Source organism: Penicillium verhagenii (genome assembly GCF_028828195.1).
Source record: "Penicillium verhagenii strain IBT 33310 chromosome Unknown utg000007l_segment0_segment0, whole genome shotgun sequence".
NCBI classification, from domain to species: domain Eukaryota; kingdom Fungi; phylum Ascomycota; class Eurotiomycetes; order Eurotiales; family Aspergillaceae; genus Penicillium; species Penicillium verhagenii.
The window spans coordinates 707268-733253 of NW_026643171.1; the positions used below are offsets into that span (position 1 = coordinate 707268).

At 37.4% G+C, this 25986-nt stretch overlaps 10 protein-coding genes across 10 annotated transcripts; 4 read left to right on the forward strand and 6 right to left on the reverse strand.

The window, feature by feature from the left end:
- Positions 1 to 222: 222 nt before the first annotated feature.
- On the reverse strand, positions 223 to 458 carry N7466_006962 (uncharacterized protein; the record flags this gene model as incomplete). The annotated part of the gene is made up of 2 exons (XM_057166351.1): positions 223 to 288; positions 363 to 458. 2 exons carry the CDS (start codon positions 456 to 458, stop codon positions 223 to 225), a joined length of 162 nt encoding a protein of 53 aa, XP_057019392.1.
- Positions 459 to 1122: 664 nt separating this feature from the next.
- On the forward strand, positions 1123 to 3094 carry N7466_006963 (CDC2/CDK family serine/threonine-protein kinase; the record flags this gene model as incomplete). The annotated part of the gene is made up of 8 exons (XM_057166352.1): positions 1123 to 1226; positions 1284 to 1365; positions 1424 to 1520; positions 1585 to 1739; positions 1793 to 1820; positions 1881 to 2094; positions 2146 to 2340; positions 2431 to 3094. The coding sequence occupies 8 exons, from the start codon at positions 1123 to 1125 to the stop codon at positions 3092 to 3094; spliced, it is 1539 nt and encodes a 512-aa protein (XP_057019393.1).
- A 591-nt stretch (positions 3095 to 3685) lies between these two features.
- Positions 3686 to 5481, reverse strand: N7466_006964 (D-3-phosphoglycerate dehydrogenase; the record flags this gene model as incomplete). Its single annotated transcript, XM_057166353.1, has 7 exons — positions 3686 to 3714; positions 3776 to 3857; positions 3914 to 3972; positions 4053 to 4095; positions 4160 to 4749; positions 4806 to 5113; positions 5186 to 5481. The coding sequence occupies 7 exons, from the start codon at positions 5479 to 5481 to the stop codon at positions 3686 to 3688; spliced, it is 1407 nt and encodes a 468-aa protein (XP_057019394.1).
- A 788-nt stretch (positions 5482 to 6269) lies between these two features.
- N7466_006965 (serine--tRNA ligase SES1) lies at positions 6270 to 8061 on the reverse strand (the record flags this gene model as incomplete). The annotated part of the gene is made up of 7 exons (XM_057166354.1): positions 6270 to 6434; positions 6496 to 6864; positions 6919 to 7009; positions 7072 to 7493; positions 7582 to 7722; positions 7797 to 7867; positions 7929 to 8061. 7 exons carry the CDS (start codon positions 8059 to 8061, stop codon positions 6270 to 6272), a joined length of 1392 nt encoding a protein of 463 aa, XP_057019395.1.
- Positions 8062 to 8859: 798 nt separating this feature from the next.
- rhbA (Rheb family small GTPase rhbA) lies at positions 8860 to 9658 on the reverse strand (the record flags this gene model as incomplete). Its single annotated transcript, XM_057166355.1, has 4 exons — positions 8860 to 9099; positions 9171 to 9299; positions 9395 to 9534; positions 9604 to 9658. 4 exons carry the CDS (start codon positions 9656 to 9658, stop codon positions 8860 to 8862), a joined length of 564 nt encoding a protein of 187 aa, XP_057019396.1.
- A 531-nt stretch (positions 9659 to 10189) lies between these two features.
- On the reverse strand, positions 10190 to 12756 carry N7466_006967 (WAPL family protein; the record flags this gene model as incomplete). Its single annotated transcript, XM_057166356.1, has 2 exons — positions 10190 to 10468; positions 10531 to 12756. The coding sequence occupies 2 exons, from the start codon at positions 12754 to 12756 to the stop codon at positions 10190 to 10192; spliced, it is 2505 nt and encodes an 834-aa protein (XP_057019397.1).
- Positions 12757 to 13317: 561 nt separating this feature from the next.
- N7466_006968 (uracil phosphoribosyltransferase) lies at positions 13318 to 14237 on the forward strand (the record flags this gene model as incomplete). The annotated part of the gene is made up of 4 exons (XM_057166357.1): positions 13318 to 13472; positions 13540 to 13898; positions 13955 to 14126; positions 14186 to 14237. The coding sequence occupies 4 exons, from the start codon at positions 13318 to 13320 to the stop codon at positions 14235 to 14237; spliced, it is 738 nt and encodes a 245-aa protein (XP_057019398.1).
- Positions 14238 to 14464: 227 nt separating this feature from the next.
- N7466_006969 (transcription elongation factor 1 family protein) lies at positions 14465 to 14995 on the reverse strand (the record flags this gene model as incomplete). The annotated part of the gene is made up of 4 exons (XM_057166358.1): positions 14465 to 14637; positions 14691 to 14829; positions 14889 to 14930; positions 14993 to 14995. 4 exons carry the CDS (start codon positions 14993 to 14995, stop codon positions 14465 to 14467), a joined length of 357 nt encoding a protein of 118 aa, XP_057019399.1.
- Positions 14996 to 15904: 909 nt separating this feature from the next.
- Positions 15905 to 17072, forward strand: rps1 (40S ribosomal protein eS1; the record flags this gene model as incomplete). The annotated part of the gene is made up of 5 exons (XM_057166359.1): positions 15905 to 15918; positions 16053 to 16137; positions 16203 to 16228; positions 16336 to 16837; positions 16929 to 17072. 5 exons carry the CDS (start codon positions 15905 to 15907, stop codon positions 17070 to 17072), a joined length of 771 nt encoding a protein of 256 aa, XP_057019400.1.
- Positions 17073 to 18464: 1392 nt separating this feature from the next.
- Positions 18465 to 19076, forward strand: N7466_006971 (YwbE family protein; the record flags this gene model as incomplete). Its single annotated transcript, XM_057166360.1, has 1 exon — positions 18465 to 19076. The coding sequence occupies one exon, from the start codon at positions 18465 to 18467 to the stop codon at positions 19074 to 19076; it is 612 nt and encodes a 203-aa protein (XP_057019401.1).
- Between the last annotated feature and the right edge of the window lie 6910 nt (positions 19077 to 25986).

Here is a 25986-nt window from a genome sequence, read left to right on the forward strand (position 1 = left end):
TAGATAGAAAGGGATCGCGGTAGATAGAGGGTCGTTTGGTGCACAGTCGCATTGTCACCTAATAAAACTGGTATGGTACATATCAACCACCCAAAGCCCCCGGAATATTTTCTTCTCTTTTCCCGGAAACAAAATAAAAAAGAAGAGTGAAGGTATCAAAGCAATTCGTAAGCCTCCTCTAGTCCAATTGGGCATGATTCGAGGCAGGCCAAGGCCCTGCGTTTAGTGATCCCAAGGGTGCTTCCAGCCCAGCAGAGCCGGACCATCCTTCTTGGCACGGTACATAAGCTGCATTACCCACCGGTTAGCACGAGCTGGCCCAGATACACGGATACCGGGAAGTGGGAAGAGGGTTCTCATACGAAAAACCACATGCTGGCACCCAAGGCAGTGGCAGTAAAGCGGTATAACGGCCGGGCCGCGTGAACGTGGACCGGGTGGTGCGAGTTGCCTGCCATAGCTGTATACAAATTGGGTCAGCGGGCGCATGAGATACAGGTTTGGAGCAGAATATAGGTCACTTACTTGTGTACGCCGGACGATGGGCTTTGCAGGATGCGGAGAGTTCGTCGGAAGCGGGAACTGGAGGAAGTGGAAGTCCCAAGGCACGTGATCAGTGACGGCGCTCTTTCTTCCTCTTCAACGTTCAGCTTGGGTTCAGTTGCTCAACTTGAGGAACTAGGACTTGGTCTTATTTCCTTGTCCGCCTTCAACATCTGGCAACTTGAATAACAGCCTGAATCCCACTGTCCTTGCCGCTGTGCTCACTTGACATCCACCTTTTTTCGATTCGAGAGTTTGAGAGTCCCTTGAATGGCGATGGGAAAGCTCACTACTGGTCCCTTTTACTTTCTAATCTGATCAGTAAATGCTACTATGATTCCACATACCTCCATCAACTATAGGCGCCTCTCCAATCGGACTTCTCCAGCAGAGACAAACTGAACCAACATCGTCACCCCCACTGCCCTTACTTGAATGAACCCATGATACCGATTCCGGACTTACCACGGGTTCAGCAACATATTTGAACCTGACCCCAAGTGGTCGGAACTCACAATCTTCCAATCTATACCTTCCTCAAGCAAGAGAAGCATTGTGCGCAGAAGCCAACCCGCGCCCATGTCGTCCCTGGAAATGGATCGCAGTGGGCAGCCCCGGTTCCCTGGCTGCTCTAACATTCGAGATTTTGAATTCATCGGCAAACTTGGAGAGGGGACATTTGGGTTGGTTTTATTCGACTGTGTCAAAAAAAAAAATTCTGCAGCTAATTGTTGAGCCAGTGAGGTGTACAAGGCAAGGTCCAAGAAAGACAACTCAGTCCTTGCTCTGAAGAAGATTCTCATGCACCATGAGAAAGAGGGAGTATGTGCAAAGGGACACTTCCCCCCGCTACAATCCACAGCTAACCTGCTTTGCAAAGTTCCCAATCACAGCAATTCGAGAGATCAAGATTCTGAAAGTGCTCTCCCATCCAAATGTCTTACAACTCAAGGAGATGGCCGTGGAACGAAGCAAAGGTAAGAGATAGCCCATGATGGTAATGAAGGTTTACCATAGATTACATTTTGACATCTACCCCAGGCGAAGGACGAAAGAAACCCAGCATGTACATGGTCACCCCATATATGGAGCATGATCTTTCCGGGCTCCTGGAGAACCCATCGGTCCAGTTTACTGAGCCTCAAATAAAATGCTACTTGATGCAACTTCTTGAAGGTCTTCGTTACCTGCACGCGGTAAGGCTAATCGAGACCTTTTAAAAAGAGCTACTAATCTGACCCTTCAATAGAGCCGTATTTTGCACCGTGATATGAAAGGTATGTTCTTACTGATGAACCCTTAGACCTTGGTTGAATCCAATCTCACTAATAGAGTAGCTGCCAATCTTCTTATCAGCAATGGTGGAATTCTTCAGATTGCCGACTTTGGGCTTGCACGACCCTTCGATGAACCACCTCCGCAAGCTGGGAAAGGTGGAGGGGAAGCAAAACGAGAATACACAGCCCTGGTTGTGACCAGATGGTATCGCCCACCAGAGTTACTGCTATCATTGCGGAAATACACGACCGCCGTTGACTTGTGGGGTGTTGGGTAAGTCTGAGTCCATGTTTCTTGTTGATTTGGTGCTGATATACCCTTAAGGTGTGTCTTTGGTGAAATGTTCAAAGGAAAGCCCATTCTATCCGGCAGCAGTGATCTTAACCAAGCGCAACTCATCTTTAATCTCGTGGGCACTCCCAATGACGAAAACATGCCTGGGTGGAGTTCTCTACCCGGCTGTGAGGGGGTCAAAAATTTCGGTTTCAAGCGTGGAAACCTTGCGGATGTCTTTAAAGAGTAAGTGAAACACTTCATCATGCTAAAGATCTCGTGCTTTTGAAGTATGGGTGCTATTTGTATATCTGAAATCAGCTAACAGTATATTAGTCAAAATCCCGCCGCTGTCTCGCTGCTCACCGAGCTTCTCAAGCTTGATTGGCGAAAGCGTGTGAACGCCATTGACGCCTTGAAACATCCTTATTTTACCACCCCGCCACTCCCTGCACGCCCCGGGGAGATTCCTCATTTCCAGGATTCTCATGAATTGGATCGAAAGAAGTTCCGTGGGCAGCGGGCACCCGTCCCTCCAGCCCCTGGGGGTAATGCCGGCGACGCTTCCTCCAACGGAGCCTGGACTGGTTCCGGTCCTCGACCAGATTCCCGAAGCAGAATCCCAGGGGCTGCTCGAGGCGGTCGACCCAACGGACTGCCTGGTATGCCAGGGAACCCCAATCACACCAACAACACCAACCGACGTGGCCCATTCCCTCCATCCCAGCGAGATAGCGGGCTTCCACCACGACCTCCTGCGTCTTCTCAGCAATGGGATGGTGCGCAAGCTGGATGGACGGACGACTCGCGTCGGGATCGCTTTCCCCAGGGTCGCTCAAGTGGAAGGTTCTCCAGCAGCATTGACTCGTATGTCCCAAACTATGGCCATGCCCCCGATAATCCACCGACCAATGCGCGTGGAGGGAACCGGCGTGATTATCGCCGAGAACCAGCTCGAAGAAGAAGTCGGAGTCCTAGTTCTCGAGGAGGACCTGGGTAGAGACTAGGTTCACACCCCCCGACATCTCAATCTTGATTCAGGCTGCATAGTGCTCGCCCAGATGTCCCATTTTCGATAGACGGCCCTAATGTGAGGCGTTATTGGCTGGGAAGATAAAACTCTTAAGTTAAAATTGGCATCCATGTCATGATGTAACATACTTTAATCAGCGATCCAAATACCAGATCTTTTCCAGGGGGTCTTTGTAATTTCTTTTATATATTCATGTCTTCTATTCGCATATCGTAGGGTGGTGCCTAGGGGAGATTACAAAAAAAAAAAATTGTATGCGTACTGCATATGTAGAAGACCTCGTGTTACGAACAGGGGGAATGGGTATGATGTGCGAAAATCGTAAATTTGCTTTTTGACGTTTTGCCATTATCTCACTAGGTGCTTTGTTCTGTTGTTCGAGGATTTCTTATCGATGTATAGAGAAGATACGTTTCACTTCAACAGATGCAAAATCTCCCGTTACACGGGGTAAGGACCTCGTTGAGGGTCCCGGTGAGTTCGTTCGAGTGGCATGAACCCGCTCAAGACATGTTTAAGTTGATTACAATGGGGAAGGGAGTATCAAAGATATCCTTTTTAGTACAGAATTCGGGTCATAATTCGGGCTGCAATATCTTGGTTAACATCGATGTGCAGAATGAAGAGAAGGGGGGAGGGTTGGCTTACAGTCAAGAGTTTCGAGTCTCTCATACAAGTCCTTGATGACAGCGGCGCTCACATCGCTGATATCAGCCATCAGGTAGGCAACCTACTTGAGGTTAGTTTTCTAAATCCACTGGATAGGCAACGAGATGTGAAACGTACATCGCCCCTGCTGTCGGTCATTTGCTTGTCGACATTGTGATCGCCAATGACTTCGTTGACTAGATAAACAGCATATATGTTAGAAATTTGTCGGTTGCGAGGGGGGCTTAAAGCTTTGATAGATAGTGAAGTTCCTTACCTTTTCGCAGTACACCAGGAATGTTCTTGTGGATATAGATGACCTGGAGAGAAGAATATGTCAGTTTGACTTTTCCTGATGGTATCGTCAGCATTGATAACGCTTACCCGAGCGTGGTTTGGCTCGTCCATAGTCAGAGAACGAAGAGTGACTTCAGGCAGATTAACAGCACCGAGGGTGGTACCCTCGTTGACGTATCGGCTCAGGGCTTGGGCCACTTCAACACCAATGGCACTCTGAGCCTCCTCAGTGCTTCCTCCAATGTGAGGAGTCAGGATCAAGTTCTTAAGGGAACGCAGATCATTTCCCCATTCATTCAGGTCGTTGGTGAAATAATCGCCATTTCCAGCAGGCTCGTTCGGGTACACATCTAGAGCAGCACCAGCAACTCTGCCGCTGCGCATAGCATCGATGAGGGCAGGAATGTCGACAACGGTTCCGCGGCTGGCATTAATGAGGTAGCTACCGGTCTTCATCTTCTCAAATTGGGGCTTGCCAATCATGCCCTTGGTCTCGGCAAGTTCTGGCACATGACAGGTAATGAAATCGGCCTCAGCCATCAGTTCGTCCAGGGTCTGAACCTGGCGAGCCGTACCCAGGGACATAAGGTTGAGCACATCATAGAAGATAACCGACATGCCCATAGCCTCGGCCAGGACGGACAATTGGGCACCAATGTGACCGTAACCGATGATACCTATAGAAATTCCATAAGTCACTGATGTCCGCGTACTACACGGATCCAAGACTTACCCAATGTCTTGCCACGAATCTCCCAGCACTTGTTGCTCACTTTGTTCCAGGTTCCATTGTGCATCTCATTGGAACGGTCACCCAGCTGTCGCGCGAGGGCAATGATTTCACCAATCACCAGCTCGGCGACACTACGGGAGTTGCTGAATGGCGAGTTGAAGACAGCAATACCTTGTTCAGCGGCATACTGCAGATCCACCTGGTTGGTTCCGATACAGAAGCAACCAATGACAATTAGGTTCTTGGCCGCCTTCAGGACGCGCTCTGTGAGCTTGGTCTTTGAGCGGATACCAATGACATGTACGTCCCTATTTCGATCCTAGTTAGATTCAGTGCCAGTAGCAAGCTTCCCGAGAACCACACCAAGAGAGGTACTATACCGAATCTTCTCAATGAGTTGGTCCTCTGGAAGGGAGGACTTCAGGAATTCCACCTGGTAGCCCTGCTGTTGCAAAATTTCACGGCCGGCCACGTTCACATTCTCCAGGAGCAAAACCTTGATGTCTTGTGTCGCAAAGGGCTTCAGGTGCTTCGCATTGAGCACCGGGATCGTCCGGGTAAGAGCTGAACCATGGCTGGAAGGAGAATGGAAGGAGGCAGAGGGCGAGGTGGCCAGGTATTGAGCCTGAGCTGCCAGATCGTCCTGGCGAGGACGAATATCTCTGGCGGATGTCATGACGTAAATGAGTAAATAAAATGGACAAAAGGGGTAAGAAATAGAAGAAAGGGTTGAAAAAGAAAGAGAGAGAGAGAGTTCTAAATCTATGACAGGGCAGATGAATAAATTGATGGAATCACGGGCAATTAGGTCTCCTTATATAAGCCCGCCGAGTCTCCGGAATCGGATGTGGATTAGAAAAAAGATCTCGGATTCAAGTCTAATGGGAGAAAAAAGGAAAGGAAAAGGTGGAAAGGCAAGAGAGAGAAAGATGATTTAAATTTAAGAGAAGGCTATATAGGATTGACTCATTAGCTCTCCATAAAATAGATGTATATTAATATCTTGTATGAAGAAAATGGAAAGCAGAAAAATTTGTATAGATATACGTGAGTCATTAGGCTCAATAAGGCGTGATTAGGAAGTAGTTAAGGGAGGGGCAAAATCGCGGGGCTTTTTTTTTTTCTTTTCTCTTTTTCTCTCTCTCTTCTCTTTTTCTTTTCTTTGGATTTAAATGACATATTAGCATATATAATCATCCAATCACCTCCATTTGTCGTTCGATTATGTGGAGATCATGGAGATCCTTGTACTCACCGCTTTCGAAAACGGTTTTCCGCTTACTAAAGCAAGTCTGTTTTTGAGTAGTTAACTAACTAACCCAACTTACCTAACTATAGGTTAACTAGTTAGTTACATAGTTAGTGACTAACTAGTTCACTTTACTAGTACGTAGGTACTACAATGTATAATTTATGAATGGTTCAAAAGAAATCGAATTATATCTTTCTCGTCTGTTCAAATCATCAGACCTTAAGGTTCTGCATCTTCTTCGCGGCATCCTCAGCTCCCTTGGCTTGCTTGGCCTTCAATTTCTGCGAGGTTGTGTCCTTGGGAAGTTCCTTGGTGTATGGCAGGAACTCTGGGTTGCCAGGGATGTACTTGCGCAGAACTTCAGGGACCTCAATACCCTATAATTTGAATCGGTTAGCATTGACCCCAAAACCCAAGTACTATATAGGGAGCACCTACGTCTTCCCGCTGGTAGTTCTCGAGAACGCAGCAGAGTGTCCGCTCAGTGGCACACAAGGTAGCATTCAGCGCGTGAACATAAGTCTTCTTCAGATCAGTAGCCTTCTTGACACCAAGGCGGATCTCTAGGTCCCGGGACTGGTAGTCAAGACAGTTGGAACATGAGACAAGTTCCTTGTACTCCTGCTGGAAGGGGAACCAGGCCTCCAAGTCGTACTTCTTGGCTGCTGCGTTGTTTAATGCACCGGAAACGATAGCCATGACCTGGTATGGGAGTCCCAGAGACTGGTAGAACTCCTCCGAGGTGGCCATCATATCCTCAAATGCTTGCCATGAGTCCTCCGGCTTGGTCAACACGAACTGTTCGATCTGCAAAATAATGAGCATCCAAATCCAGGGGCTATTCATAAAAATTTAGCTCACCTTCTCAAACTGGTGAACACGGAAAATTCCCCATGCATCTTTACCGTGGGCACCAGCTTCTTTGCGGTAACAGGTGCTATAGCCGGCGTATCTAGAATGGAAAATGAAGATATCAGCAATTGCAAGACACAACATTATCATGTGCTTTCTTACTTGATGGGCAGGTCGCTCTCCTGTAGCCACTCGGTGCTGTGAAGTGCAGATAGAGGTTGCTCCGAGGTAGCAATAAGGTACTTGTCCGTGGATTTGTCGTCGCCCTCGGTCACCTTATACAGTTCCTCATCAAACTGTTCCAGTTGCGCGGTCTTGGCCATGAGCTCCTTGAGCATGAATTGCGGAGGCTGGTTAGGCTTGTACCCCTTCTTGAAGAGGAACTCCAGACCATAGTTAACAAGGGCCAGGTTGAGGAAAAGGCCGTAGCCAGTCAAGCAATATCCTCGGTGACCGACAATCTTCACACCACGCTCGGGGTCATAGCCATCCAGGCGAGTCAAAACCTCGTGGTGAGAGAGACAATCAGGCCGCTGCATAACGGCATCGGAGGGAGTCCAGGTCTTGATAACCTGGTTATCATCCTGTGGCCAAGCATCGGCATTAGTCAAGTTCTCGTGTCAATTTTATTCAAAAGAAATGGGTTCTTGCCTCATTGTTGCTCAAAGGAACCGAGTCGTGAACGTAGTTTCCGATAGTTCGGATTTTACGGTCCCGCTCCGTTTCCTTAGCAAGAGCCGCATCCTCGGCCTGTTTTTTTCTCTTATCGGCGTCTGCCTTCTGGCTAAGCAGGTCGCTCGCATCTTCCTTGTTCTATCCGATTCATCATATGAGCAATCCGTTCTCGACGTCCTGGAGTGGGAGGGAAAATGTGGGGTGGGGGATACCTTCTTCTTCTTGCCGATCTCCTTCATGAGAGCATTCAGCTCAGAGCCAATTTGGGTGACGGCATATCGTGCTAATCACAAGCACAAGTTAAAGGCTGCTGAAGTTCATAGACTGATTGGCCCAGTACATACCTTGGCGGGCCTCTTCATACAGCGCGATCACTTCATCCACCGTCTCCTCCGGGGCATGGCGTCTGCGCTGGCTCTCCTTGATCTTATTGGGGTTACCACCGCGCTCGGTGACGAAGTCATTGAGGTCCAACATGGTCAGGAAAGTGGTACAATCAAAACGTGAGTCACTGGCGTTGGTGGAGGGGTAAATTGGGAAAAAAAGTGCGCGCGGGCAGCGGGGGATTACTTAATCCAAACATGCGGAGTAACTAACTAGTCACCGTAGTTAACTGTAGTAACTACTAGTAGCACATACATCAAATTAAATGGAAAACTTTAGGCAAATACTAGTGTATATGTATTTGTACTCAATATATCAAAAAATCGTTTCTGAAAATATTTTATACCTACCAGGTAATCAAAAAGGGATTCTCCTCGTGGTGATAAACATCCATATATCGAGGGGGCCGACAGGGCCTCAACATTTCATTATTCTATGCAGATGTCAAAATACATATTTCCCTAGCTTGGACGCAATAAACGAAACCCATGATTCAATACGACCCCAAATCCCAAATTTCCACCGTTCCAGAATGACAGTAACAAGGAGAGAAGCAGAAGGATAAGAATAAAGAGAGAGAAGAAGAAGAAAAAGAGAGAGGGGGGAGAAGAAGAAGTAGACCAAAATCATATGGTCATTAGACATCTCCAGAAAAAGTTGCTAGACAGCGATCCCAAACATTAGCTTCCGATCGGCCTCACAGTGACGAGAGACATTGTTTGTAGCTAGGCATTAGACGTATGGCGACGAGAAAAAGAAAAGAACAAGGGTGATTTGAGATACTGGCGCAGCAGGCCCATGAGCTTCAACCAATAGCACTTTCTTGCCAAAAAGCAAAAGGACTTCACATACCAGAGAGAAATACATGCCGTAAAATGAATCATGTTCGGATTACATCAAAGCACACTTGTTGGCCCCAGTAGGTTGAGACGGATTTTGGGATTTTTCAATCTCCCCAATCATGAGCTCAAATGCGTTGTCAACGTTCCAATCAAGGAAGGCGCTGGCCTCGGTAAATGCACAGTTGACCTCTTCAGCCAATTTGCGGCCCTCATCCGGCGAGACTTGACGTAGCTCTGGCTTCAGGTCACTCTTATTGCCTACCACCACCAGAGGCACTTCATCTGCTCCCTATTGTTCCAAATGCAGATGGTCAGATATCTTCATTGTAAGATGTGAAAGGCATACATTGGCCTTCTTACCAGGTGATTCAAAATCTTGTCACGAATAGTCTTTACCATCTCAAAAGACTGCCTCGATGTCACCGAGTACGCAATGATGTAACCGTGGATGCCGATGAAATGTTTCGAATTTAAGATGCTGTATTCATCCTAAGCAAAGAAAACCAGGTTAGCTTTGAGGGGAAGAGAAAAAAAACCCCCGAAAAAAAAACCACCCCTATCTCAGGGTCCAGCGGCATACGTACCTGTCCAGCCGTGTCCACGATTTCAGTGGCATAGTCTTGACCGTTATATTTGATGATCCGGCTAAAGGTGTTCTCAATTGTTGGATAATAACTTTCCACGAAATGATGTTCAACGAAACGGACCGTGAGGGAGGATTTTCCTTGGGACAATCAAGGTCAGCACATCCGAAAAGTTTCCCTTGAATTGCAATGCTAATCAAGGCTCATACCCACGGAACGACTGCCAACAATGGCAATCTTTCTTTGCTTCGGGGCAGCAGGCATCCTGTCAGATATTTAGGAGGGAGAATGTAAAGAATTGGACAGATGAGAGGAGGTGTGAAGATAAAAGAGAAGATATCGGAACGAGTTGGCGACCGATGAGACCTCGAAGTAGGAGTGGCAAATCCACAGGTTGAAGCAATCGGGGAAGCTCGATCGGGTGCAAATGCTGCAAACAGGCGATTAGATACCCGATCTGGGGGTCTCACGTGATACCGAATATCACACGGTGGATTGGTACAGTGCTAATTTCTGAAGTAGTACCAAATATACCAAATATAACACCTGCTGCATGGCTATATAGTACGTGTGTTATATTTCTATTGCATGCGATATACTGAATATTCTTTTTCTACAAGCTACATGTCTACAAGTACCAAGGGGTGGCTGAAATGGGAAAAAGGGTATCAATCATTAATTCTCGCCAAGATCTTTCTCCATACATCATACCTTCTAGGTGCAAGAAAGAAAACCAGCAGCGCCAATGTCATAACGTACAAATAATTCATAGAGAGCATCCGGCATTAGAGGCCACTACACGTGGGCGGTGTGTTGAATTTGAATCATCAAGTCCTGTAATCGTGTATGGAATCCCTTTGAATCGCCTTGTACGGGAAGAGGCTGCAGTTCCTGCTCGATCTTGCGGTGATATTGCAAGAATTCCTCAACGGTTGACAAAACTACCAACAGCCCCTTCGAATTTAATGAGTTTGTGACCTGTATACGCGCACTGGGGTTGAGACACAGGGCCAGAAGGAGGACTGCCAGATATCCCACTGCAACGTTATGATGGACTTCCGGAACAGAATGTGCCTGAAAAAAAAATGTTGAAATTAGAAAATAAACAAGATAGAAAGGATTTGATAGATGAATACCTCGGAAGTGGAATCAAAATGCACAGAAAATAGGTCTAGCAATTGATCGAGAAGAGGCCGGTCTGAAATCTCTGGATTGAGAAAAATAACACGCGATGTTTCACTTTGTTCAGTGAGATTGATCAGAGCCCCCAGTGCCAGTATCACCGTGTCAAGGGAATTGTTGTTATCCTGAACAAAAGGCTCTTGAGCCAGATCGGCAAATTTGGTGATTGCGATTGCGGCCAGTTCACCTATCATCTCTGGCGTTGCGAAGTCATCGCAAAGACCAGGGTGACTGTTGGTGACATTCAATATCACTCGGATATAGAGATTTCGAATGCTCTGGCTAGTCGTATTCACTGGGTCTTCGCTGCCCACAGAGAGCAAACTATACAAACTGGCAATGGAAACTAAAACATCGCGATGATCTCTCTGAAGAGGACCACCGGAGGTTGTGTGTGCCTCCAGGATAGACAATCCCAAAATCAGTGCCTGGGAGTTCAAAGCGCTGGTGTTATTCGAGCTCTTCCGAAGATAAGAGTTGGTAGATAGCATAAGATTTACCAGTCGCCTCAGGAATGGCACGGAAGGACCGGTCGGGTTCTCGCCTTTCTCCTGGACTGCCACAATAGTTGTTCTTAGGCACTGCAGTGCTAGGAAACAAGGAGACAACTTGGCTGCATCGATATCGAGAAGCAATCTCGACTTAAGCTGTGGGAGGATATGTTGAATGGAGAGTTGAGTAGCCTTGGATATTTTCTGGGGTGGTGCACGGGCCATTGCAAGCAGATCATCTTGAACATCTAATAAGGGGAGGGATATATCCAAAAGTTTAGGCCAGGCAGCACTTGCGAGAATATAGGGAAGGGGTCTGCCAATCGCACAGAGGTCATAGGCACAGAGAGCAAGCGAAGAGGATGTCAGGTCAAGATCCTTGGAGAGCAGATCCACCAGCCTCTTATCGAAATTGCACTCCAGAAATTGACGGGCAAGGTTCGTATCGAGTAGCTTGCTACAGAGTTGTACGAATGCATTACATCGACCTGATGTGGAAATGTGGTTGTCCTCGATATCTTCGAAGATGGCCTCAATCGCGCCCCGATAACGAGCATTCCCACCGGCTTGACGTAGTTCATGGATACTCCGGACAGTCCCATCATCATTGCTGGGCTCTGCAATGGTAAAAAGACGAGGCCGGGGCCCAACACTGGGATTCGGACGATCAATATCACCCAGTGGATCATTCTGTTCCACACCAGCTGCAAGATTCATGCCTGTAGGTCCATCATCCAAGATAAGGTCATCTAAGAATGAGCGCTGACGGGCATATGTGACTTTAGAGCCACGTAGGTGAGGCGAGGGTGCAACAGTAGGGTCTTGGCCATGACTATCAGACTGGATCTCGATGGGCGTACTTGATTGCGCAAGGTCTTGTTGTCGAGTTGGGGTGGGCGGGGCAGGCAAGGAGGAAGACAACTGACTATCAGCCGGTATATCTGACGATGAACCCCCTGATGAACGTTCCCTAGTGCCCAGAGAATCAATCAGTCTCCGACGCCCAGCAACACCATTCCCCGCGGTTGTGGTAGTGTAGCTTAGAGATTCAAGGGGGCTAGGATTATGCTGCGCGTTCTGGGGGATACGTTGCTGTGTCTCCGCATTTTTTGGTAGCTCGGTCTCGCCCGCAAAGGTGTCAGACCATCGGGCCATATCCAGGCATTCGGCAGAGGTAACCACCCGAGGGTTGGGTTTCTGTGAGCCAGAATCTCCTACTTGATCAAGGCGACTCTGGTCGTCAGCTATGTCCTTTTTATTGCGCGGTGAAACGGTCTTAATCTGAAGGGTTGCCGAAGTCGGTTTGTTGGTGGAAATTCCACCAAGATCAATATCTGTCTTCACCACCGCTGGTTTTCGCGAGCCCACAGTTTCCTGTTTCTGTGAAATGGCAGTGTTCCCTTCTGAGCCACATCTTCTTCTTTTCCGCCTCTGCTTATATTGTTGATCTTCTTCACTTGACGATGGTAGATCATATATCTTGTCATCTGAGGCCTCATGCGACCCTTGAGGCTGCTTTTCTTTAGGTAGCCCAGATAATAGGTGATGACTCGGTCGACGTGAATGATAAGATATAGTTGGAGTATGTTTGGTAGTAGACGCATGGGAGTGTGCCGTCTTCGACTGCGATTGGTTATTAGTGGTAGAACCATAGGTCACCAGCCGTCGATTTCGGGATCGCGATTCCATTCTCGCTAGGCAGAATAGCTTCCGATGACCAACCAGGCCATCAAGGGAAAGGGAAGAGGGAAATGGAAATGGAATAGTGGAGATATAAGTTCCACGGGCTCTGGCGGCTGGTACAATGAAGCTAGAAGGTATCTTCGGGCAAAGGAGGCATGCCGCAGATGGCCAAATCAAGCGTGTCAAAGAAGAGCAAGAGACTTCAAAGAGGTTGAAAGAAGACTTGGACAAAATTGGCGAGCTTTAATCAGGGAAATTCCCAATAAAAATGAAATCGACAATGTAGGTTGCAGGAGACACGCGCATATAGCTCAACAGGCATTCCCGCTTCCGGGCGCCCTGCACGTCCGGGCTTATTCAGCGGTATCCGATAAGAGAGAAGTGCGGAGGGGGGCAGGTTCGCTTTTGCCCGATAGCTACGATAAGAGAAAATCCCCTCTCCCCGCTTTTTTTTCTCTCCCCTCAAGCCGATCGAGGAGGGTCGTGTGTCTCTTTCGTTTCCCCAGTTTTCCCGTGTTCTCGGGATTCCTGCTTTCCACGCCAATATATACAAGTCTATTATTCGTCATGGCTAGCAAGGACCCTGTTCCATCGCCCGCCCAAGGCGTTGGCCCTATCTATCGACCAGAGGGTGAGAAGCCCACGGCAACGGTCTCCAAAGAAGTCTCCTATGAGAATGTTCACGTGCTGTCCCAAACACCCCAATTAATCGCTCTACTGACGTGAGACGACCCATCCCTGTTTATGGGCTTCCTTCGATGCATATGAAGTCATCTAACAAATCCACAGGATGATTCGCGACAAACGGACCGCTCGGGCAGATTTTATTTTCTACTCAAACCGCATCATCCGGTTGCTGGTGGAAGAAGGGCTGAACCATCTACCCGTGGTGGAACAATCGGTCACTACCCCGGTTGGACGGGCCTACTTGGGAGTTAAGTTCGAGGGGAAGATCTGTGGTGTTTCAATCATGAGAGCTGGAGAAGCCATGGAACAAGGGCTGCGGGATTGCTGTCGGTCCGTTCGCATTGGCAAGATCCTAATCCAAAGAGATGAAGAAACCTGCATGCCGAAGCTCTTCTATGAAAAGCTACCGGCCGATATTGCGGATCGATGGGTTTTACTCCTGGATCCCATGTTTGCAACCGGTAGGTGCCAATATTCCCTTTGATATCGCTTCAACAGCAATACTGACTCCGTTTAGGAGGATCCGCAACATTGGCAGTAGAGGTCCTGAAGCAGAAGGGCGTCCCTGAGCACCGTATCTTGTTTCTCAATCTGATCGCAAGCCCTTCCGGTGTTGCGGAGTTCGCTGAGAGATTTCCCAAACTTCGGGTTGTCACAGCCTTTATCGATCAAGGATTGGATGACAAAAAGTATGATACTCCTCAGATTTTCTTTCCAGGCTTTGAGGCCGTACTAATGGTTCAAACAGGTACATCATTCCTGGATTGGGAGATTTCGGTGACCGATACTACACACTGTAGTTCCTACCTGTAACGACACAGCAGTAAAGGCTTTTGAAGTAATCTACGGATCATCATGTATCCTTAGTAGAGAAGATATCAACAGAGATAGCTTCGATACATCATTCCTCGACGAAAATTCAAATGAATTTGTGGATGCGCCAAAATACGTATACATAAATGAGGTCATCGCAATTGATGCCGTTTCCCATGCGCCAGTACGCCCCACCCCTGTTGTAACAACACAATCAATAATCCTCTTCCTCGAAAACATCCCCCGATGCCACATTTGCTGCAGGGCCCGGTTTGCGACCGGCTACTTGTGAGCTGGCTGTCCCGTCATACTGGTTCGCCGTGTCCTTGGCAACCGCATCACACGCGTCCACCCAATCCGAATAAACATCGACGGCAGCGGAAAGATCTAGTAGAAAGTGAGAAGGTATTTCATCGTCGTAAAAGGAAGCAGCGACGCACAATTGATGCCAGTCTGGAACTTCTGGCCACACACTTTGCAGGACAGGTCACCGAGGCCCAATTTCTTATCTAACTTTACAATGACTGAGTTCTCATGGTTGCAGAACAGACAGGCGAAGGTAGTCGACAGGGGCTCCCGCTATAAAGACTAGTCAGTACCCGAAAATAATGGTCCTAATTCAAGATCAATCCCCATACCTTTCGGGGCCCTTGAGGTTTAGAGGAAGACTTGCGCTTGCCCTATTAGGCGGTGTGATCAGTTAGAGTTATTGATAAAAAGTGGATGAATGACGAGATATTACCATGCTCCAAGATGAGTTTGAGAAAGGTTGGGTTTGTAGGTGATAGAAGAAACAAAGTGAAGTTCAAGGAATGTTCAAGAAATCGGAGTTTAATGACGGTAGGCTCGTGCGGAGAATAAGAGTCGCGATCAAAGTAGGTGGGGGCACGCGTTTCTTAGGGGCTGCCCAAAAGGAAAAAAGGAAAAAAAAAAAAAAAAAAAAAAAAGGCATATGGCTCATGTGACCTTGAATTTAAACAGCATAGTACAAGTTACTATACTTCAACAGTTATGTTCTGTACAGATGATATAATATATATAGCGTCTGATTCTTCTCTTCTATCGTGGTTTCCCAATCGTGTCCTTTTTTCGGTATTTCTCATAACTCAATAACCCAGAATTCCTAGGTTGAGCCATAATAGATGATTGAGATTAATGGATACAGAATACAGAATACTAAATCAAATAATTTACAGCACCTAGTGAGTTTCAAGCCGTACATGGTTACTAAGCATAGCTGGAAGGCAGTAACTAAAGAAAGGTTGGTATGTTATATATATTGACCTGAGTATAATTCTGTAGATCAGTATAGTATACTAACTACTAGGTGTATTACTGGTATGATATCATCCAGAAAATCCGGAGTGGAAATCTCAAGTTGAACAATGGATATTCGCATGTGTAAGCAGAAAATCCGACCAATCACAATTCTGAAGCAAAGAAATTCGTCTGTGTGTCACATGACAGTGGATGAACGGCTGAGTCAGCCGTAGATAGGGCCCGGTTGGGCTCGCTTAGCCGAGTTTTCTGTGGGTTTTTGATTTCAACCCTCCCGTCGACCGGTGCAGCGAGAATCTCGAAACCTTTCCGAGCGCCGTGGTGCGATACCTTTGTCTGTCTTTTAACAACACCCAGATAGACCCGACTCGCAATCATGGCTGTTGGCAAGTAAGTGTCACTATACCAAAATCATCAGCATCCTCATACTCTCTACACTTGATTCTTTATTCTCTCTATCCGCTTCATTGACCATCTCGTCTCCATTCCCGGAACCTCATTGACTAACCCACCTTTGCCACCAGGAACAAGCGCCTTTCCAAGGGTAAGAAGGGTATCAAGAAGCGCACCGTCGACCCTTTCACACGAAAGGATGAGTACTCCGTGAAGGTGAGTTACATGGAATTCGAAAATGGACAAATTCCAAGGACGGTAACTAACGATTTCTTCACCAGGCTCCCTCTACCTTCCAGACTCGCGAGTAGGATCTTCCCCTTCTCCCGCACTTCTCACCTTTCTTTTTTCACCCTGCCAATTCTTCCTTGGGTGACTCGACTTGGAATTTTGTTTGCTAACGGAATAAAAAAGTGTCGGCAAGACTCTGGTCAACCGCACCAGCGGTCTGAAGAACGCCAACGACTCCCTGAAGGGCCGTATCTTCGAGGTCTCCCTCGCCGATCTGCAGAACGATGAGGACCACGCTTTCCGCAAGGTCAAGCTCCGTGTGGATGAGATCCAGGGCAAGAACTGCCTCACCAACTTCCACGGTCTGGACTTCACCACCGACAAGCTGCGCTCCCTGGTTCGCAAGTGGCAGTCTCTCATTGAGGCTAACGTCACCGTTAAGACCACTGACGACTACCTCATCCGCTTGTTCGCCATCGCCTTCACCAAGAGACGCCCTAACCAGATCAAGAAGACCACTTACGCCCGCTCGTCTCAGATCCGTGCCATCCGCAAGAAGATGACTGAGATTATGCAGCGTGAGGCTTCCACCTGCACTCTGTCTCAGCTTACCCACAAGCTCATTCCCGAGGTCATTGGCCGCGAGATTGAGAAGTCCACCCAGGGCATCTACCCCCTGCAGAATGTACGTTCACCTTTTCATTTCTACTTGATCATGGATCGGTAGTCTTTTGGGGGGTTTTTTTTCTGGGTTTTGGCTGACTGATTTTCTCTAGGTCCACATTCGCAAGGTTAAGCTGCTCAAGTCCCCCAAGTTCGACCTGGGAGCCCTCCTGGCCCTCCACGGAGAGTCCGCGACTGATGACAAGGGTCAGAAGGTGGAGCGTGAGTTCAAGGAGCAGGTCCTGCAGACTGTTTAAGGAGGTTTTCATTTTCGGAGTGATGTCAAATACTGGTCAACCATGGCAATTATTGTCTCCCGATCAATAGGATAACAAAAAAAGTTCATGACATGTATGGCAAATATACATCACGGGCGTGGAGCCTCGGGTTTTACAACAGAAAGTGTAGTGCATAGATTTAATGGTTACTGGTTTCTCTACCGGTGGTTTTCGCTCCTGAGAAAACAACAAAGGAAAAGAATCCCCCTCCGAGAAAAGCCTGGGTATTATTTGACATACTGAAATTTCCACACATCGCACCATCAACGATCTCCTTGTCTTATACATTGAGATTGCCTGTCTTTCCTTTCTGGCCTTTAGAAACCAAGGACTGTAGAAACCAAGGACTGCTATGTATGTCATAGATGTTGGATGTATGTACATACATTTCATCAGGGAAACTAATTAACCTATGTATAACTTTCATATGACCCGCTCAGAGTGGAAACTACTAATTGTAGTACGGAATATTGTAATACAGAAGGGTGATGTGGACCCACCATATACTCTATACCCCTCTTCTTGTAGGGTTCAAAATATGCGGTTTATGTTCTATATCTTTTACTTGTGGGATAAAATGCCCCTGTTATTCGGCCATGGGTCATCATTACTTTATATGATGACAGCCTTCTAAGTGAAACTCAAGCTTTTAGAAGTATTCCATAAGGCAAGGACAAGCAAACGTAATCTATAAAAGTGGGACTTGGCTGAATGAAGAAGGATTTTCAGACACCACAGTGCCTTCAGATGTTAAAAAAAAAAAAAAAAACATTGACACGGTACGATTGCGTTATAACAATGGGGAGTTCCTAACAACTAGTATAGAAGGATGATGTTGTTGGCCCTCCTTGATTGGATTAGTGGCATAGACTCTAGAGACAGAAGAAGAAAATGCTATACTGTATATGGTCTGGTTAGTGGTAGGTTGTGTACTGCGTTAGGGGATATTGTAGAATAACACTTCAGAATTATTAAATCAGTATAGCTTCAGTTGTAAACTTTAGTTCAAGATGTACGTACACCTTATACTTTGTCAAATAGATACATAGTATACGGGTCTCGCAATCATCATTGGAGGCATCGACGGCTTAGATGAAACCACTCAAAACGTTTGGGGCCTGACTTGCAAGAAATTCTATCATTATGGATTCTTTGAATAGGCCAATCGTATACCAAGGATCAAGTAGACAGGTTTTGACAAGAAATTTCTCGACACATCTTGAAGTTGATGATTATGAATTTATGGCCTAAGGCATACAGGATTAGCTAATCTGCAGACAGATCCTGTCAATCTTCTACACAAATACTACCACAATTCCTTTACATATCATAACTCGATCACGACCTGTGGCCCAAAATCCAAGCACAAGAATGAATCGTCAGAACCGATATAGTGGGCACAATGGCATCCGACCCTCCCACCCTCGTGTCCCTCCTTCAAGATCTATAAACCACGGCACACCCGTCAACATCGTCCTTAAGGCTGACCAGCCCACAGGACGCACAGTTCCAGGCACGGTCGGCGAGTTACTTTCGCACGGTGACCACCCACGAGGCGTCAAGGTGCGTCTCACTGACGGACGTGTCGGAAGGGTACAAAGCTTACGAGGTGTTGATGAGCTATCGGATTCGACACATGAGGAAGTCAACAGAATGGCAGAGGGTATACCGAAAAGAACAGAAGGATGTGATAATACAATTGGAAGACGTAGTTACTTTGCTACAAGTGACATGCGTCTTGGCCGCGGGGAAGAGCCCACATCGGAGCCTATTGGGCTAGATATGTACATACGCCCTCCTAAGGGAAAGAAGCAGGTTAAAAAGACACAGCTGAATTTGGAAGAGAGGGATGGTGGTCTATTAGACACAGCTAGCGCTCCTCGGACAGCAGCAGCAAGTATTTTATGTCCTGTTTGTGGTATATTCGAAGGAGATGAAGCCGCTGTGTCGTATCATGTTACTAGACATTTTGAAGAGGGATGAAAAGATGGAGGTTATCTCTTTATTTAATTCAAGTAAAAAGCACAGCACAATTGTACAGCACACAGTACAAGCAAGCTCCATATATACATATGGTGATATTGGAGTTTAGATACTTCTATTCTCCCCCGCAAAAAATGGCAAAACTTACTAACTTTGATATTCAATATCTCCGTAAATCGCTATATGAACTTTTTATTCTGATTATGGTGAAGTTATAAAGAATTAGATAATGATTACTTCTTATAGTTGGAAATTCTAGTATGTTTTTTCTTTAACAGAGCTATATAATCTTGAAATTAAGGATGAGAAAAATCATCTAAATTTGTTAGTAAATAGGCTATATCTCTATAGTAAAAATATGAACTTTTATTAAGAAATAATATATTTAATTTCTAAGCTAAATATTTCTATAATATACGAATTTAAATAAAGATCCTAACTATATAGATTAATTATTAATTATTTATTTAGTATTAAAATAATTTAAAAATTATCTTTTATATATGAAGTTATTAAAATAATTATAACTAAGTAGTCTATTTTATTTATAAGGCTTAGTCTTAGGATAGATATTAAAGATCTATAAAAGATTAGGTTTAGAGTACTAAGATATAAGATTATAATAATAAGGATCTAGGGATCTTTGTAATAATCTAGGAATAATCTAAGATACTCTTAAATAATCTGAGATTCTAAGATAATATATAATAATATATAAAGATAAAATAAGAGTTATTTATAATAGATTTATAAGATTAATTATTAATTTCTAAGATTATTCTTTGAATCTATAATTAAATATTCTATATTATTATAATTTATTAAGATTATTTATATATTTTTATTAAGATATAATTAATATATATAAGAATTTTTTTATAAATTATAATATATTATAATATTATTTAAGAGAATGTAGTAAATTAATTTAGATATAATATAACTAGAAATTCTAGTATAAAAAGAGAAAGAAAAAGAATAAGTCCTTTAGTTTTAATAAATAATCTATTAGTAATTTAAGGGGCTGTTCCTTTAAACAACTAGATTTTGAGTACATAAGCTACTATTTAGTAAGAAGTAGAAGTCTTAGTATTATTTCTACTAAAATATTATATTAATCCTTTCTTCTATAGTCTTCTATATTCTAATTAATTAGAGTATAGGAATATATTATATATTTCACCCCTTATTCCTTATCTTATTTCTTAGTTATCTTTTATTATATAAATATAGTAGGAATCTTATACTTATTATAAGATTTAAGCTTAACTTAGTAGAACTTCCCTTATTATATTATTTATATAATAATTAAATCTTATTCTTCCTTCTAGAATCCTAGATTCCTTCTTCTTCTTTTTTATATATTTATCCTATTTATTCTAGATATTAAATACCTAACCTCTAACTAAATAACTATCCTTATTATATAATTACTATTATATAACTTATAAGATCCTAGGAGTCTTAATATATAAACTCTTAATAATTATAAGCCTAGCCTTATTTAATCTAAAAGAATAAAAGAATAATAAACCCTTTCAAGCCTCTTCTTAAGAGCTTATTCCCTAAAATAGCCTAAACCCCTTTTTAAGCCTTTTATCTAAATATTTCCCTTTTTTTATTATAATAATAATTTCCCCTAAAAATAAAATTTATATTATACTAAATTTAGTTATTAACTAATCTGTCTAGATTAATAATATATATTATATTACTTAATTATTATATATATAGGATTATATTATATTATATAATAAGATTACTAAATTCTTATAAAATAAAAAGATTAAAGATATACTAAAATATCTTATTATTAAGATATTTAAGAAAAATATCTTTTTAATTAATAATCTTAATAATAATTAATATAAGAAATATAAATATTTTATTAATAATTATAAAGATAATATATAATATTTAAAATATATAATTATAAGATTTATAATTTTAAATTAAGTTATTATATCTTCTTTATCTCCTAAGAACTAATTAATATTATAAACTAAATCTTTTATTTATAAATATAAAAAATATAAGAATAAATAGATTAATATTATATTTAGTAAAAATAAATTAATAAAAAATAAGAGTTTATATATTATTTATAAGATAAAATAATAAAATAAAAATCTCTTAGATTAATTTTAAGAAAAATTAATCTCTATTTATTAGGATTTAGAAGAGAGGCTATCCTATAACCTTAGTATAATACTAGGATATAGTAATATATATAGTTAGGGGTATAATACTAAGAAGGATAGTAGTTATATAATCAGAGGGGGGTTTAATATTAGATATAATAAATAAATAAAGAAGTAGAAGGAATAAGGACTCCTAGAAGGAAGATAAGTGAATTCTAGTTGTTATATAAAGAATGTAGTATAAATTAGAGGCTATCTTTAGCTTAAATCCTATAATAAGTATAAATTCCTATTTTATTTAAGTAAGAGATTTAAGTTATTTAAATAATATAAATAATAATATATAAATTTAATAAATTTAATAAATATAATAAATATAATAAATATAATAAATATAATAAAAGAGAGATTAATATAAATAAATATAATACTATAATTAGGATATATAATTTAGTATATAAAAAAAGGAGAAGTTAATAAATCTTATTATATAATAATATAATATATATTATATATATAAACTCTTATATTTAAGTAGTTATAATCTCTTAATTCTAATATATTCTCTTAGATTAAAATATTAAACTATTTTAATCTAATCTTTTAACTTATAAATATATATATTAAGTTAATTAGTAAAATATTATTATAATTAATAAATATAGATCTTTGTTGTCTTATTTATAATTATATATTTAATAAGAATCTATATAATATTTAATCTCTTAGCTTAAACTTCTTACTAAATCTAAAAATAATAAATATTAATATATTTTATTTTAATCTAATAATTAGAATATTTATATATAAATAAATTATTTATTTAGATATTATTATATTATAGATTAAAAAGAATATTAATATTAAAATTAATAAACTTAAATAATACTTAATTTAATATAATTAATATATAAAAGATAAGATAAAAAAAAGTTTAGTCTTAATTATTAATATAATAATAATATATTATTTATATATATATATTATTTAATAAGATTTTTAAATAGAATAAAAATATATTTTTCTAAGTTTTTATAATTAAGATTATTAATAAAAAAATATTAAAAGATATTATAAATATTAAATTTAGTATTTTTATCTTAAAAATAAGACTTAAATCTTTTATTTAATAAAAATATAAGATTAAATAATTAATTATAATTATTTAGTAATTAATAGATTTTATAAAATATTATGAGATTTTTTAATTTATAAATATAATATTAAGATATATTTAAATAATAATATATAATATAAATCTTATTTTTATTTAATATTTTTTAATAAGATTATTAAAAAAAAAGAATATTAATATATAAATCTTTTAATAAGATTTAAGATAAAATCTTAATATAATCTTCTTAAAATATATATATTAATTTAAATATATATATATTAATTTAAATATATATATATTAATTTATATAATCTCAGATAATATAAATATTAATAAATTATATTAATTTATTATAATCTTTTATCTTAAACTAAGATTTAAGTTTATATTTAATATTAAGAATATATTTAATATATTAATAATGATAAATATTAAAAAGATTATTAATAAAGATTATAATTATAAATTTATAACTATTATAAATATAAGAATTATTAAAAAAAGATTTTAATCTTAATTATATAAATTTATATCTTATATTATTTTTTTAAGTCTTATTTAATATATATAAATTATAAATTATATATTTTAATCTTAGTATTTTATTATATTTAAAACTAAAAAAATAAAAAATATATATTTTATTTTAAAATATAAATATAAAAGAATATAAGAATAAATAAGATAATATTATATTTAATTAAAATAAGTTAATAAAGAATAAAAATCTATATATTATTTATAAATAAAATAATAAAATAGAAATCTCTTAGATTAATTCTAATAAAAATAAATCTTTATCTAATTATAAATAATATTTAATTCTTTATCTAAATATAAAATTTTGATTATTTTATCTTTTATATCTAATTTATTTATTTATTATTATAATTCTAATTCTTTTTTTTTAATTATTTTTAAAAACTAAAGTAATTTAAAATATTTATTTAAATCTTATTTTTTTAATTAAATTAAAAAATAGATCTTTAAATATCTTAAAAATAATAATAAATATATCTTATATCTTATTTAAAATCTTTAGTATAAAAAATAAAAAAAATAAAAAAATAAAAATATTTAGAAAAAAAAAGAAATATTTTGAGATTTTATTAAAAATAAAAGAATTAAAAGATTAATTTAATATTTAAATTACTCTAAAATATAATTAAAATAATAATAAATTAATCTTATATTATAATAAAAAAGATATTAAAATTAAGAATCTTAATATTTTTAATCTTAAGTTTATTATTTAGAAATAATCTAATTAATTTAAGAATATAAAATAATATTTTAATATAAATAATAAAAAATTTAAGAATAATAATAAAAAAAATCTATTATATTATATTAATTTATATAAACAAAATTTATAAATAATATTAAAATTAATATATTAAAAATTTAGATAAGATTAAATTATAATAAATATAAAATAATTAAGATATTTTTAAAATCTAAATAAAATAATTTTTATTTAATCTTATTATAAAAAAGAATTATATTTAATATAATATAATTAAATAATATAAATTTAAGAATTTAATAAATTTTTATATATATTTAAATAGAATAAAATAATATTTTATTAAATTAATAAAATAATAATTTTTTTTTTTCTAAATTAAGATCTAAACTAAAAAGATAAATAAAAATAATAATCTTATTTAATATTTAAATTAATATAATTTTATATATAAATTATTACTAAAATATATTATATTAAAAATAAAAATATTAAAAAAATAATTTTTTTTAAATCAATAAATAAAAAAGATCTTATAAATAAAATAATTAAGATTAATTAAATTAATCTTAAAAATAATTTATATTAAGATTAAAAAGATTTAAATCTAAATAATTATAATAAATTAGATTATTATATTTTAGAATATAAAAAAAATTAGTTATTATCTAATTAATTATAATAAAAAGAATTATTAAATTAGATTAACTCTTATAGATTTAATTTTATATTTTTATATATTAATATATTTTATTATTTAATTTTAATATAAATATTTTTTTTAAATCTAATTTAAAAATAAAATAAATTTATTTTATCTTAAATTATTATTTTTTTTATTTTATTATTATTTTATAAATAATTTTTTTTTATTTTTATTTTAAGATAAAAAATAAAAAAAATAAAGAAATTATTTAAATTCTAAAAATATTTTTATTAATAATATTAAATAAATTATTTAATTATTATTATTGTAAATATTAAATTAAAAAATATTTAATAAAAATAAAAAAATATTTAATAAAAATAAAAAAATATTGAATAATTTTAAAAAAAAAAGTTAATATATTTATAAAATAAATAAAATCTAAATCTAAAAAACTTAAAAATTAAAAAAAATTAATCTTTTAAATAATATTTATAAAAATAATTTTTTTTATCTTAAAATCTTTTTTTAAAAAAAAAAGTTTTTAATATATTATTTAATCTATAATATTATTAAATTATTTATAAAATCTTATTAATTTTTTATATTTAAAATTTATCTAAATTAATATTTTAATTTTATATATAATTATAATTTTTAAATTATTTTTATAAATATTCTAAAAAATAAAAATAATATATTATTCTTTAAATCTAAAATATTAATTATAAAAAAAAATATATTAATAAAATAAAAAGAAATTAAAAAATTAAAATAAAAATAAAAAATATAATTATATATTTTTAAATCTAAAAATAATAAAAACTTAATATAATCTTTATATTTTTTTTATATTAAATCTATCTTAAATCTAATTAATTATTAAATAAGAATTAATATAAATTAAATATAATTAAGATTAAAAAAGATTATTCTTTAACTCTTAAAATTAATTATTAATAATATATATATATATATATTATATAAAAGATTTTAAAAATTATATTTTTTTAAGAACTTTTTTTTATATATTTTAATAAAATTAATAATTATATATAATTTTTAGTTTAAGTTTATATTTATTATATTTTAATAAAAAATCTATTTTTTTTAATAAATTATATTTATTTAAGTTTAGTTCTTAGATCTTAAGATATTTTTTAATTTAGATTTTTATAATTACTTTTTAATAATATTCTTTTTAATTAAAATATATAATAAATTATTATAATCTTTTTCTTTTTTTATTTATAATTATAAAATCTTTTTTAATCTAATTTATATTTATCTTTTATTTATTTCTAAATTAAGTCTATAATATTATTTTAAAATAATTATATTAAATATAATTATAATTCTTTAAATTCTTAATTTTATTCTAAAATCCTTAAATTTTATATTATTTCTTATTGAAATTAATTTTAATTATTTTTTATATTTAAATATATTAATTAATTAATCTTTTTAATTAAAGATTTATTTTTTATAATCTTTTTTATAATCTTTTAAATAAATTATTAATATATTAATATTAATTTAAAAAAAGAATATTAATAAATAATAAAAAAAAAGATTATTTATTCAAATATAATAAATAATTAATAAATTATTTATATTTATATTAATAATAAATTATTTATTAAATAAGCTTATAATATTTAATTAATAAATATTTCTTTAATTTTTATTATAAGATCTTAGATATAATATTTAATAAATAATTATTTAATCTTTTTTTTTAAGATTATTCTTATTATTAT